This window comes from Penicillium concentricum, assembly GCF_028827145.1.
Source record: "Penicillium concentricum strain IBT 3081 chromosome Unknown utg000001l_segment0_segment0, whole genome shotgun sequence".
NCBI classification, from domain to species: domain Eukaryota; kingdom Fungi; phylum Ascomycota; class Eurotiomycetes; order Eurotiales; family Aspergillaceae; genus Penicillium; species Penicillium concentricum.
Genome location: NW_026622754.1, coordinates 767,269 through 780,953, shown reverse-complemented (window position 1 = coordinate 780,953; position 13,685 = coordinate 767,269). Strand labels below are relative to the sequence as shown.

Sequence of the window (13,685 nt, the reverse complement as noted above, 5' to 3'; positions counted from 1 at the left end):
CGAGTTGGAACAAAAGAGCAAATATAGAAAGATACCCATAGGCCGGACCCCATAAGACATGCACCGTCTGAACAGACGGTATCAGAAACCTGTACAACCAGAGAACCCACTCGCAGTGAACAGCGTGGGAAGAGCAAATAACGAAAGGTAAATCAGACAAGTCGAGAACATTTTTAGACTGTCAGCTTCTTCATCTCCTTCTGGGTCAAGCCAGCAAGCTCCTCGAACACCTTGGTGAACTCCTCATCATCCTCCTTCTTGCCCTTGGCAGCCTTGGGGGTAACCATGACCACACTGGTGGGGCGCTTGGTGGCAGCGGAAGCACCGAGCTCAGCGCGGGAGGTGACAAAGACGTAGGGAATGCCGTGGTCCTCGCACAGGACGGGAATGTGGGAGATAACATCCATGGGGGAGATATCGGCAGCGAGAATGACAACACCGCTGGGGACACCGATGGGAGCGTTGGCGGCGGGGATGGCAGACTTGCGGAGAGCCTTGACGACCTCCTTGACACCACGCTTGAGAGACTTGTTGACGGCAGCTAGAAGTCAAAATGTCAGCATGGATGATCTGAAGATAAGAGAAAAAAAGTTGCGCAACGATGCGATCAGTACACATGGGCGATCCGAGGATCCGATAAAAATCGACCATGTGCACTGATAGTAAAAAGAGTGAAGGAAAAATTGATAAGACATTGCACGTACCCTTCTTGACACTCTTCAGGACCTTCTTGGCCTGCTTGTCCTCAACCAATGGGTTGGCGAACGGCACGAGGGCGCCAACGGGGCGGTCGACAGCATCGACCTCAGTCTCGCCCTTGACAGCGACAGCGCTGGTCTGCTCGAGACCCTCCATGGCCTCAGTATCAATCTCCTTCTCTACTGCATCGACAAGAGCAGTCTTATCCTTCTTCTCCTTCTTCTCCTTCTTGACCTTGTGCACACCGTCCTTCTCCGCACGCTTCTCCTTCTTCTCAGCGCGGTCCTTCTTCTCGACCTTGTCCTTGCCCATAGTGACGGTTGTGGGGAATTAAGCGGAAGAAATTGAGTAAAATCGAACGAGAGACCGAGGTGGATGGAGACGAGTCACGGGTGAGGGTGGTGAACTGAGAATTCGATGCCGAAATCGAAATAATTTTTAAAATGGCGCTAACCCGCTTTGAGCGCAGTTTATTGCTGACATAATCCTAAACAAGGCGGCGCCCGCCTTTAACCATCTTCCCTTTGATAGCTCCAGGACAAGTTGCGCAGTGCTTCTTGCCTAATGCCCCTTTAGACAGGAATTTCCGTGGGGTATACGATACCCTGAACCTCACAGTAAGCTTTAATGAGTCTCCATCTTGTTTTTGCACAACAACTGACCTCTCCTGGTTCTTAATAGATGGACCATAGCGAGAACAACCGACCGGCTTCCCAGCTCATTGCTGGATTCGGCTCACCCTCGACACCCTCCGGTGCACGGAGTACCATGCGCCGATCAACTGCTATGCGACAATCTGGCCGTTTCACACAATCTCAAGCCCAATCCCATCAACCCGTTCATGGTAAGAAGATATCCTGCTCGGATTGACTCCAGAGGCCTGCGACGGAAACCTGACTCATTCGTATAGATGCGGAAAAAGATGAGCTACGCGTGCAATTGAGTACTCTTAAATACGAGCTCGAGAATATCAAGCAGGAACGAGAGTTGGAGGCTCTTCGTCATGAAAAAGAGACCCGCGACTTGCAACTGAAAGCGGACTCGGATTTTCGAAAGGCTCAGGTGAGTCTCTACAATTTTGTTTTGTTTTCGTGAGGTCAAACTGACAATATCTGCTACAGGCTGCCGAATCTTCGAGTAATCGAGCCACACATAAGAGCGACGAACTTGCAAAAGAATTGAAAGAAATTCAAGATCAGGCCTTGAATGACAAACTTGCGTTTGAGCGCAAGATTAGAGGCCTTCAGGATGAAAATCAGAACTTGCAGGAAGAGTTTGACGACACCCAAGCTCGACTTTCTGACCAGGAACGGCAATTTAATTACCAGATCAACGAGTTAGAGACAGTCCGCGCTTCCTTACAAAAGACCATCGAAGAATTCCAAAACGATATTCAAAATGCCAGGACATCGCAGGAATCAACGCAGGAGAAATTATCCCAGCGTGAAGCAGAGGTTGCTGAGCTCGAAGCGGAGAATATTCGACTGAAGGCCGAAGGAAACGATGCCGAGGCTTTGACTGTATTAAAGAGAGAACTTTCCGAGCAAGTCAATCATATTCGTGAGTTGGAGTCAGCAAACCGTGATCAAACAACGGAGCTGCGCCACCTTCGAAAAGTCTCGAAGAATGTTGAAGTCGTCGAAGAACAAAAGAGATCAGTGGAGAACCAGCTTCAGTTGATGAAGGGCTTTGAAGCCGAACTCAACACAGTTCAGATTCAAAAGCAGATCTTGGAAGATGAGCGACAATCTTGGGTCAGCCTTTTACAGGAAAACGACCAACCTGCAGAGTTTGACTCACCAGAAGCCATCGTGAGGGCAGTGGTTCAAGGACGAATTGAGATTGCTACGCTTCTTGATCGCCTCGGAACTGTTGATGCCCAATTTCTTGAAAAGGACGAGGCTATCAAGAGTCTGGAGAGTGATAAAAACAATCTGCAACAGGAGTTGGAGAAACTCCGCGCTGCTACTGCTTCCGCAGGAGGACCAGGTGCCGCGGAGGGTCGACTTCGAGCTCGACTGGAGCGCCAGCGTGCGCTTGCAGTGAAAGAAGTTGAATACTTGCGCGCCCAACTCAAGACATTTGATGCGGAGGAGGCCACAATGCACGAAGATCCGTCACAGTTTGATGGTCAGAAATCCGAGCAAATAACCCAGCTGCAGCAACTCGTCGATGAATACCGCGGCGAGCTCCACAAAGTTCACGAAGAGCTCTCCAAGCAGGAAGCACCGAAAGAAGACCAAGCCGAAGCCAGAGGCGTCAAGCGACCTCTTTCTCCGACCAACAGCGAAGCCGAAGCCGAGCGCATCGCTGTGCTCAGCCGCAAGAACCGCAAGCTCCAGGAACATCTCACCAAATCAGACCAGGCCACGACTCTCGCCCGCCGGGAACTTGATGCCGCCAAGTCCCAGATTAAGTCCTTGAAGGCCAAGTCACGAACACGTGTTCTGGAACTGCGCGATAATCCTACCGCCCAAACCGAGCAAATTAAGATGGCTACTCTTGCAACTCTCCAGTCCGCGAACAAAGACCTCATGGCACAGTTGCGCGGGGGCCGTACCGATGTCAAGGTCGTCCCAGTCAGCGCTCTGGAGAGCATCAAGCTCGAAATGCAAGATATGGAGCGCACCGTCGCCGATAAAGAAAAGCGTATGCGCCGATTAAAGGAGATCTGGACAGCCAAGTCCTCTGAGTTCCGGGAAGCCGTTGCTTCTCTCCTCGGCTTCAAGCTTGACTTCTTACCGAATGGTAGAGTGCGTGTCACTTCCATGTTCCACCTATCCTCCGCTTACCGGCACGGCGACTCCGATGCACCTTCTGACTCTGGTCCCGGTAGCATGGGCAATGGCGAAGAAAATTCCATCGTATTCGATGGCGAGAACGGTACGATGAAAATATCGGGCGGACCGAACAGTCTGTTCGCTATGGAACTTAAACCTCTCATCAAATTTTGGGTTGAGGAGAGAAAAGATATTCCATGTTTCCTAGCAGCCATGACCTTGGACTTCTATGACAAGACCACCCGTGCTGCTAGGATGTGATATATCAGATGATTATCATATTACATTTTCCATCTCTGTATTTTTGTGATTCCCCGGCACATGTTGATTTGTGCTATGTTGCATGTTCTTGTCATTGATTATCCGTTATTTATGCAGTAATTAAAAACGCTGCATATCTTCCTATTTCCTTGCATCTAGCTCTCCTAGAAAAAAGAGATGGACATATGTTGGCACTCGAACTTTCCGTTTTAGTTCCCAACCTCTTGCCGCTTTTGAGTAAAAATCGAAAGCGTCAAGACTGGAGGCAACCCCATACATCCCCTGCCTAATCGGGAAACACAAAGTCGAAAATGGACCTAGGGTCCCCTAGTTGGTTCGAGAATTGGATATCCTGGGATGGGGGATAATTAAGATCGGGCCTCATCGGCGATGGCGTGTCAATGCTTGCGTAAGGAATTTGCTCGGAGTTTGGCGAGATTATCGAAGAAAACTATGACACAGTTAGCGACATTCAATTATCAGGTGAAGTTTCCCCTACATCTATATCTTTGAAATCAATATCTGGCCCAAAATCCCATATTGGTTGGATACCTTGGTGCATCTCTGGCTTCGAGATGGTAACCGTGGGTACCGTTTCCCGCAACTTGAGAACATATTGTCGCGCAATGCCTGCAAATTTTGAGATAATGCTTCCTGGTAGTGCGCCCTTGGAGGTGTACTCAAGTTGACTGAAGTATGCCGCAGCCTGATCAAGGAAAGCAATATTACTTTCCGTCTCTGTATGAGTGGGATTGTGTATCACAAAATCAAAAAGAACGAAGACTGCTGATAATGGCATGATGCCGGTAATGCTAAGTTGAATTATTAGTATAAAGGCCTTCGTCTGGAATCCCATAGAACGGGAGGAACATGGACTTACAAGACAGGCATATGAGGCTCGATTGCAATGAAGGAAACAAGCTCAATGACAATACGCGCTGCGTTCATCAATTCCAACCTGCTATCCTCGCGATCCAGCTTTTCATCAGGGTCGACGTGAAGGGACAGGCGCTCCATAGCAAAAACCAGGTTGCAGTACAAGTAATGCGTCTGTATAACAACCACTTTCGTCGTCGGACTTGCACTTTCACTCAGTTGAAGTGGCTCCTTCGGCCGAAATGCTACAGGTACTGATAAGCGCCATTCTTCTAACCCACGTCGTACATGCTTGATAGAATTTAAGCAATCCTCTGCGGACTTTAGAGAAGACCTTGTTGAGAATAGAGTGGTGTATGCGATCGATGTCAGTCTGCTCAGATGAATGGCGGACAGGAACCAGTTGTAGTCTCCAAACTTAGACTCTGGGACGGAAGGGACGTCACATCCGATATCTTCATCAGCGAAAACCTGATTGATGATTAGTAAAATATCTTTATGCATTGGAAAGGGATATGAACGCACTGAGCTATTGTTCTTAGAGAAGGAGGTAATCTTTTCCAAGTGGTATATAGTCCAAAACACTTTCAAGTGAGCAGGTTTGGCATTGGGAGATTTGTGATACCGTAGACTTTGCGCCATTCTTGCAGCCTCGTATACCAACGAGTGGTCTAGTTGAAGACAGCAGGTATTCAGTGCAAATATGGACTGTGACTCGAATTAGGTCTCCGAAAATGGTAGTTAAAGGATTAAAGCCTCACCATGGTCGTCAAAGCCTATGTAATTTCGTCAGCATGAGATGAGACAGAGAAGGTGAAGACAGTGAATTACTTGAAGTTTCGTCAAAGAGTATGGAGGAACCAAGATATCCGGCATAATACCTAGACAGAATTGAAAGATAGTCCAGGCCTTTCCAGATCCAGGTATAAAGCTGCCGCCTTGGTGGTACTGGCTGCCCAAAGCTAGGACAGCGTGATATATTGCGGAACACGCTTTGCTACATTTCGATGTCCCAGTACGCTGACAGTTAGTAGTATGCGAGGTAAACTCCTGTACATCGAGAAACGGGTAGATATGATGGACCTGGTCAAAGTAGGCTAGTTCTTCCAATTAGATCCCGGGTGATAACCAAGGGAAGGAGATACCGACCATCAATATAAGCCGCAGCCTCGCTTGGTGTAACGTCCACACTGGTTAGAGGCGGCTGAAACTCAATCATAGACGATGAAGAGTCGTGTGTCGAACATACTCGTGACACAAGGAAGTTTTCTAGGTCCTCAACGAGCTCTGCGACTACGTCGGTTCCTATTCGGCTGACCAATGCGCTCATTCGCTCATTCGAGAAAAAGCTCATGCCCGAGCTGGTTGCTATAGATTTGTAAGGATTTAGTCACACGAATGGGGGAATATAAGCTTACTTCGCTCATTGCTAACCTGGAAGTGCGATGGTGTGAGCAATGTAATTTCCGTGGCAGCACATTTCTATCACCATACCTTGACAACGACGGTATCATCGTATAGAGCGACGCTCTGAGGCTCAAAGCGCAAGAGGCGGTCGATAGGGAGGTCAATTTCGGGTGGTAGTGATGGCTCGATAGGAGTTGGAGTAAATTCTAGGTATCGTTAGTAACAGGGGTATTGGTTGTATAGAGTCAGTATGCACGTGTATCCTTGCGTCGGAATTTACGCCTGATAGGGCTAAATTGACAAAACTCGTTGCGATTCTACATAAAGCCCCATTAGACGCGACTTTGTATCAGGGTGTTGTGACATACGATGCAGTGGATACAGGTGGACGGTGCCCCCTGTTGGCTGGGGGTTTCAGGCACTATAAATAGTATCAGCTTCAGCCATTCAGCAATTTGAGAGTGTATTATACCAATGCACCGAACTTTTCGGAACCTGCATTGATCACAGGACTTGTTGATTCTCATCATATTTAGAGACGTGGACGTGTCAGGATACAGTTTGGAGAGCTTTCCAAGTTGTACCCCGCCATATTCCACACCGCCTATAAGGCATAGCGCTTTATTATTTCTACTCTGTACGGTGGATTTGGAATATATGGCCGTAGGGACCAAAGAGAGAGGGAGAGAGTATTGGCCAAGGCAGATCTCCCGAACTATTTGCATTACGGGCGTTGTGGGCCGTGGCCCGATTTGAATCGCGCACTTTATCCAAATAAGTATAGTATATAACTATTGTATGCTAGATGCTCAGTTTTGAACTTCGAACTTCCAAGGTTTCTTCCTTTTACCAGCCTCCGATCCATATCTGAAATTCTCTCAAGTAGACTTGCTGCCTCTCTTTTTAGGAACCTTGAACGCCCAGTAAAGCGCTAGCCCCGCCACAATATTAACGAAGATGTAGACCCATATGAGACCAAAGTCCCGCCATCTTGTATCGTACGAAATCTGGAATCGATCAAGGAACTCATTGGTGGTGGCAAGGGGGCAATATTCACACATGCTTTGCGCTGTCGGGTTCAGCACCAAGCCACCAGCGGATTCCTTGTACGCAGCCAGGAATTCTCCACAGGTAAGGTTTCCAGTCGGAGCCATATGGAGAATCTCGCGGTCGGCACATGTAACGTTTGAGTTGGCAACTGCGTTGGACATGATACCCCCAACAATGTATGTTGCGGGTGAAACACGATACATGAAGGACCAAAACTTTGGGAGATCAGATATGGGGACCCCGACTCTGTTGTGCTGATTAGCGTGTTTCTTCAACGAGAAAGGAATTACTTCGGATTTGGACTCACCCACAGAACAGGATACAAAGCATCCAGAAAAGACTGGTTAGTACGCCTGCAGTTTCGGGAAGATCAATCCAGAAAATGGCGAAGTGGGTAAACGTGCTCGTAAATAGCAGATAAACCCATAAGAAGAGGAAGACGAGGAAGCCGCGGATAGCCTGGTCATCGGGTGTAGTGTTTCGGACAAAGCCCACTGGGTAATACCAACAGAAGTACATGATGATCGCCATCAGGGTGTGCCATGCGAGCTCAACAAAGATGTTGGAAAGTAAGTATGCTTTGAATGAGACTAGTCAGCTGAGTTGCGTGGACAAAATGCGGGTGAGAGAGATAGGTCCTTACTTGACCATCTGTAAATCTTCGAGGGACGCTCGCGAGCCTCGTACAGCGCTCGCTGGGGCAAGAACATGGGCATTATTTGCTCATTGATGTTGAGAAACAGAATTAGCGGCATGAAGACAGCCCAAAGTTGGTTTTGCAGCCCTTGGATGGAATTGTTGGCCTCAAAGCTAAAGCCGAGGTAAAGAGACTAGAAGAGAAAAGTGTTATCAGCACGGGTTAAGAGAATCATGAGAAACTTTAACATACGGAAAGAACAATCAATATGGTTTTGGACCAAATGTAAGTCGGGGATCGCCAGAAATGCTTCCAAGTGCGCTGTAAAACTTGGTCGAACTGGGTCCAGAAAGAGGCCACAAATTCCTGATGTTGAGAGGCGCCTTCATCGACTGTGGAGTCTGCTGCGGGAAGGTCACGAAGGCGACGAAGCTCCGTCTTGACTGTCTGATATTCGGGGGAATCCAGCCATACCTGGTGCCAGTCTGGTCCTTTCGAGCCATTTGCGGGGGATTCAATCACCTGCAACATCCATTCGGCGGGATTTGCACCCGCTGGGCATGCAGGGGCATTGTTCTTCTCAAAGTAGTTAATTAGGGTTGAAGCACCACTACCCAAATCTACAAGCATATTTTATTAGCCGCAAGCATTTGAAGAATATGAGGACGGCAGGTACTTACCACCAAAGTAGGCTGTCTTGCCTCCCGGGGCGATAAGAAGAAGTCGATCAAACTGGTCAAAGAGAATAGCAGAGGGTTGGTGAATTGTGCAGAGAACCGCCTGGCCGCTGTCCGTCAACTTTTTGATGAGTTCAGAAACGGCCCAGGAAGTCTGCGCATCCAATCCCGAAGTGGGTTCATCGAAGAAGATCAACAGTTGTGGTCGAGCGGCAAGTTCAACGCCAATTGTAAGACGTTTGCGTTGTTCTATATTAAGACCCTCTCCAGGGACACCAATGACAGCGTCGGCGAATTCTCGCATTTCCAGTGTGTCAATGATATGTTCAACGTAGTCGAGCTTTTCAGATCGGGATATTTCTGCGGATTGTCGGAGGACGGCACTGAACTGAAGCGCTTCGCGAACTGTCATGGTGCTGAGATGGAGGTCTTGCTGCTGAACATAGCCAACCCTGTGCTGGAAAGAGGGATCTGTTGGGTTTCTATTGACCATTATACTTCCACTTACGACACCGGTCGTGACGCGAGTTGCCAGAACATCCAGCAAGGTTGTTTTGCCTGCACCAGACACACCCTGATAAAATCATTATTAGTGGTTGCTTGCTTTATACCCGGGAATGAGGTTTACCATGAGAATGGTTGATACACCAGGTTTAACCCAGCCATCGACATGGTCCAAAAGACGGCGGTTTCCGCCCTTTATTTCGATGTCATAGCAGAGATCTTCCCAGTGGAAGACATCCTTTCCAACCACCATCTCATCAGACCGACCTGGAGACTGTACCTTCTCGGCTACTACTGGGCGATTTTGCGTTTGATTCTCGGCGTCCAGGGACAATTTCTGCTCTGGTTTAGGAGAGCCTTTGCTTCGACGGAACACAAGAATTTCGCCGCGGGTCCTGGGTGGCTTTGCAAGCTCAGCAGAAAGCATGTAGGCAGGGAAAAAGAAGGCTAAAAATGCGCAGAGAATACCGATGTTTCTGTGTGGCATATCTCAGTTAGATCATGGGCCCTTCATTGTAAATGGATTATACTGACCTCCACTTGTGCACATTCCAGTAGTCGAATGACATGCTAATGTAGTTGTCTCCATTCACAAAGGATGAACCAGCCTCCGAGCCAACAACAGAGCAGATCTGCGACACAGACGGAAGAGTTGTATACCCTTGACCGCTAGGAACCATGTTAACGCAGGGGAATTCCCGATCGTGGAATTCATTTGCCATTAAAGCCTCAAATCCGTACGCGAGGGGGTTGATATACGCCATCCACCGCGACCATCCGGGCATATACTCTGGGGGCGTGGTGAATCCGGTGTATATCATCAGCCCAAGACTCAGAATGGCACTTGGGATCATAGCCTGATCAGAAGTCCGAGTTATAGAGGCCAATGTGCGGAAAATGGCCGACTGAACCAGAGTGGTGAGGAAGGTGGTGAGGCAAAAAAAGAAGAAAGCACCCGCTTCTTGCTTCAGATTTGCCATGAAGTAAATGATGATGTTGAAAACAAACATATTCACAATCTTGTAGGGTAGATCAGTCAAGTAGCTCGCGATTGCCTGAGCGGACTGGTGGTAGAAAGCATAGCGATTCTGCTTCTCGACAATAGGGCGTTCGGCATAGATTGTCAGGACCTATTTTCAAGTTTAGTTAATATGAGCTGGTCGGAATTCAAGGGAAAGAGACTTTGGGTTGGGTAATAGGGCTGCACACCTCCAGCTGGCTCGCAAAAGCATTGAAAAGGAGGGAGAAAAAGATGAGTCCTCCACGATAGTAGAAGCTAGATGTATCCGGCTTGAGTTTATAGAACATACTTCCCAGGATGAGTGCCATCACAACGTTAAACAACAGGGAAGCAATGGTGAATACAGGGTCAGCAAGCAATCTCCGATAAGCACGCCAAAGAGTTAGGGAGATTTGCTGAGGGTATGATATCGTGTAAGCAGACTTGGAGCGCTGCTGCTTAGCCTGCTCTGCTTGCCTGGAATGATAGTATTCCGTCTTTCTCTCTTCCGGGGGATGTCTTTGCTCATACGATGCAAGCTCAAAGAGTAACTTCTTTCGCTGTTCGCTTGATTGCCATCGTTCTGCAAATTCATCTGCCGAGCGAGGTACCAAGTCTTCAAAGCCAGTTCTCACTCTCCGTTCTTCCGGGCTAGTCATGGACGTCAGGAAATCAGGGACAGTTTGCCTTGGAGGGGCTTAAAAACATGTCAGAAAGCTCGAAACGCTTTTTCAGGTCACTGAATATCGAAGACTCACAGTAAAAGCCCAGATTCTCAAAATAGTCCTTAGCGTCGGTAGTGTGCCCGAAAAAGATTTGCCTTCCCTCATAGATAAGAGTTACTCGATCGAAGAGCTAGAAGTAAAAATAAGAGTTAGCAAAGAATGTCATTGTCTTGGGGAATAATTGAGAAGAAGGCTCACATCGTAGGCTGACTGAGGCGCTTGGTACAAGGTCACCACAGATGTTACATCAAGTAGATCTGCTTGGAGGCGCAGGTTGCTGCAAAAGTTGACAGCATTGGCGCTGTCGAGCCCGCGCGTAGAGTTGTCCCAACACTGGAACTTGGCTCCAGTCAGAGAAGCCTCGGCAATGCTAACTCGCTTGCGCTCTCCACCACTGACACCACGCACGAAGTCATCTCCGACATGCGTGTTGATAGTATGATTCAGGCCAAAGATGGCCATCATGACATCGCGGCGCACCGTGTTGAGCTGATCGCGGTCAAAGCCCCCTGGGACGTGTCGGACAGAGCGGGCACGAGAGGCAAACGTTAAAGTCTCTCCAACCGTGAGATGGGCCAAATGGATATCGAGCTCTGCATTGTACAGTACATCGCCGCGGAGTGAGGAGCGGATATCGGCCAGGTCCAATCCTAAATGCGTTTAGCGAAAGCCCAGGACGCTGAGTAGCGTATCAAGAACGAACCTTGGAAGTTAACGTATGACTCTGGCGTCAGGTTCAGATCTGCTGTCTCCCCTGATAGTGACTTGAGAAGTGTAGAGCAGCCAGATCCAGGGGGACCTAGGACGAGCAACATTTCTCCCTTTTCTGCAACACCTTCGAAGTCGCGTAGGATGTCAGCGCGTCTGGCATGTCGATTTCCACGGAGCCACCTTGCAAGGTATGTTGTAAGTCCAATTACCACATTTCCTGTCGTCTTTTGGAACTCGGCGCCCGTGGTATATGCAAACACACTCAATGCCTTAAAGGCAACGCCGAGGGAGCGCGAAGGTGCAGACTTAGGGTCGGATTCTGTTAGTCTGATAAATTCTTTTACCCAGAGTCGGGCGTCAAATGCTGGAGACGATGGATCAAGCTTGCTGCCCGGCGTAGGGTTGAGTACTTGTGACTGCCACTCTCCAGAAGCAGAAGATAGTATGGACAATCGTTCCGCGACTTTCGCAACCTCATCTTGTAGATCGTTCACTTGGCCGTCTGTGGAAGTATGCTCGGCGGTTGCTGACAGTGAAGATGCCCCACTAACTGTAGCTTCGTCAATACGTCGGTCCAAACTCATGGCTTCTCTCAGAGGTACCTAGGTAAGTAATGGTGAAAACGCTCAGGAGTCAGGACAGCCTTATGTACCAGCTATTTGTTCGATTTTCGCCGTCTTTATCCCCGAAGGAGACGGGTCAACCTTCGCTCGGTGCTCGGGGCTTGGCCCTGATCGGATAAATACTATCGAAATTCTACAATTCGGTGCTCGAGGCTTGGCTCTGATCAGATGAATAGAGGCTCTGGTCGGATGAATAGATCCCATCGAAATTCCACAATTCGGTGCTCGGGGCTTGGCTCTGGTCGGATGAATACAGGTAGTGCTAGTATTAGTTGGGACCGTCGGGTTGGCTTTGACCCGCACCCCATGAAATATATATCTTTACTTCAACTACATATATCTCAACGAATATATATTCATTTCATAATTAATCTATATTTTCATCTAGTCAACTAGCCAAATTATCAATTAAGCTAAATAATTTGTGTATTACCATCCTACTTTAGGTAGGGAAAGGGGCCAGATAGTATCTAGCTATCAATTGCACCTTTATTAATCACGTACTTTTACCCCCTTATTACTACTACTTATTAGGCCTTGACAAGTCACGCGGTACCAAGTCAATTTTGGCACCGTTACTCGGTGTCGGTACCGCATGGCACTGCGGCACTAACGGTAGTCTCTATATGGTATCGTTCCTGTATAATTTGCTAAGAAATTACCTATTTGAGTTGCATAAAATGCTACGTAAGTCGATAAAATACTATTTTTTTATGAGTGTATAGGCTGTATCTGAGCCCGAGTCTTCTACCTTCATGATTATTAACGAGTATATAGTTATCGTTGGAACTACCTAGTTAGATAGTTTGGGAGTTTCGTCTCCCCTTTCCAATACAACTCTCTCCCTCCTAACTTTCGGGCCCCTACATTGTAGTACCCAATAATTCTTGCTTTAAAAAAAATACTTGGAGATCTGACTACCTATATATATTATTATTGCTACCTTTATATACCTATATTGTTCTAAGTACGTATTCTGTGTTTAGGTGTATAGATCACTGTATAGACTAATATATAAATATATATTTAGGAGTTTTCGGGGTTTTATCCTTCGTCTAAATTTTAGACCACGTTAAGCTTCTATACTCTAGACTATACGCTATATTCTACTTAGTACTTAAAGTTGTTGAATATCACTGGCCGCTATGCCCCTTCGTAAGCGCCCCCCACGGGCCCATAAGAAACCGACATCATTTTCAATTTCTCGAAAGATTTTGTCCACAATAAGGTTGCACATACTCATTTTCCCTCAGTTCGCAATTAACATAGCAATTCCAGCTCGTAGAGGTCTAAACAAAAAGATTGAATGATAACCTGACATCTGTCCGGTGACATTTGTTCGGATGAAGGCCGGTGGATGCCCGGCGCTAAAAGTCGCACTTTTTGAGATACCCCTGTCGATAGCGCAGGACGCTAAAAGTCGCGTTTTTCGTTTGGGATCGAGCTCTCTCTATCAATCTGGATTGTGTAGTATCGAATTATGCTGGAATATGCATTACTGAAGAATTACACAACTTGATAGGTAGGTATGATGTATTATATTTTATGCATTATGTATCAGGTGCAAAGCTCAATGCCCGACCTCACTCTCCGGGATACCTTAGGTTTTTTTTCCCTTAGTACATAAAACCTGGAGCTGGGTGCTGCCAACCTTCGGATTTTCTCTTTGTATTTGTCATATTTGTCCCAGCCGCAAATAATTTCTGCCGAGCAAAGAGTTGATCAGCGCCCCCTA

At 47.6% G+C, this 13,685-nt stretch overlaps 3 protein-coding genes across 3 annotated transcripts; 1 reads left to right on the top strand and 2 right to left on the bottom strand.

Moving 5' to 3' along the window:
- Window positions 1-173: 173 nt before the first annotated feature.
- N7517_000299 (uncharacterized protein) lies at window positions 174-1,011 on the bottom strand (the record flags this gene model as incomplete). Its single annotated transcript, XM_056718029.1, has 2 exons — window positions 174-541; window positions 705-1,011. 2 exons carry the CDS (start codon window positions 1,009-1,011, stop codon window positions 174-176), a joined length of 675 nt encoding a protein of 224 aa, XP_056582164.1.
- Window positions 1,012-1,380: 369 nt separating this feature from the next.
- N7517_000298 (coiled-coil domain-containing protein MAD1) lies at window positions 1,381-3,740 on the top strand (the record flags this gene model as incomplete). Its single annotated transcript, XM_056718028.1, has 3 exons — window positions 1,381-1,543; window positions 1,610-1,761; window positions 1,821-3,740. The coding sequence occupies 3 exons, from the start codon at window positions 1,381-1,383 to the stop codon at window positions 3,738-3,740; spliced, it is 2,235 nt and encodes a 744-aa protein (XP_056582163.1).
- Window positions 3,741-4,026: 286 nt separating this feature from the next.
- N7517_000297 (uncharacterized protein) lies at window positions 4,027-11,911 on the bottom strand (the record flags this gene model as incomplete). The annotated part of the gene is made up of 21 exons (XM_056718027.1): window positions 4,027-4,191; window positions 4,240-4,552; window positions 4,621-5,087; window positions 5,142-5,324; window positions 5,378-5,392; window positions 5,448-5,713; window positions 5,766-5,984; window positions 6,035-6,050; window positions 6,111-6,229; window positions 7,000-7,319; window positions 7,381-7,651; window positions 7,717-7,903; window positions 7,963-8,330; window positions 8,391-8,844; window positions 8,896-8,961; window positions 9,016-9,367; window positions 9,426-10,021; window positions 10,101-10,588; window positions 10,650-10,746; window positions 10,815-11,266; window positions 11,320-11,911. The coding sequence occupies 21 exons, from the start codon at window positions 11,909-11,911 to the stop codon at window positions 4,027-4,029; spliced, it is 6,006 nt and encodes a 2,001-aa protein (XP_056582162.1).
- Window positions 11,912-13,685: the final 1,774 nt, after the last annotated feature.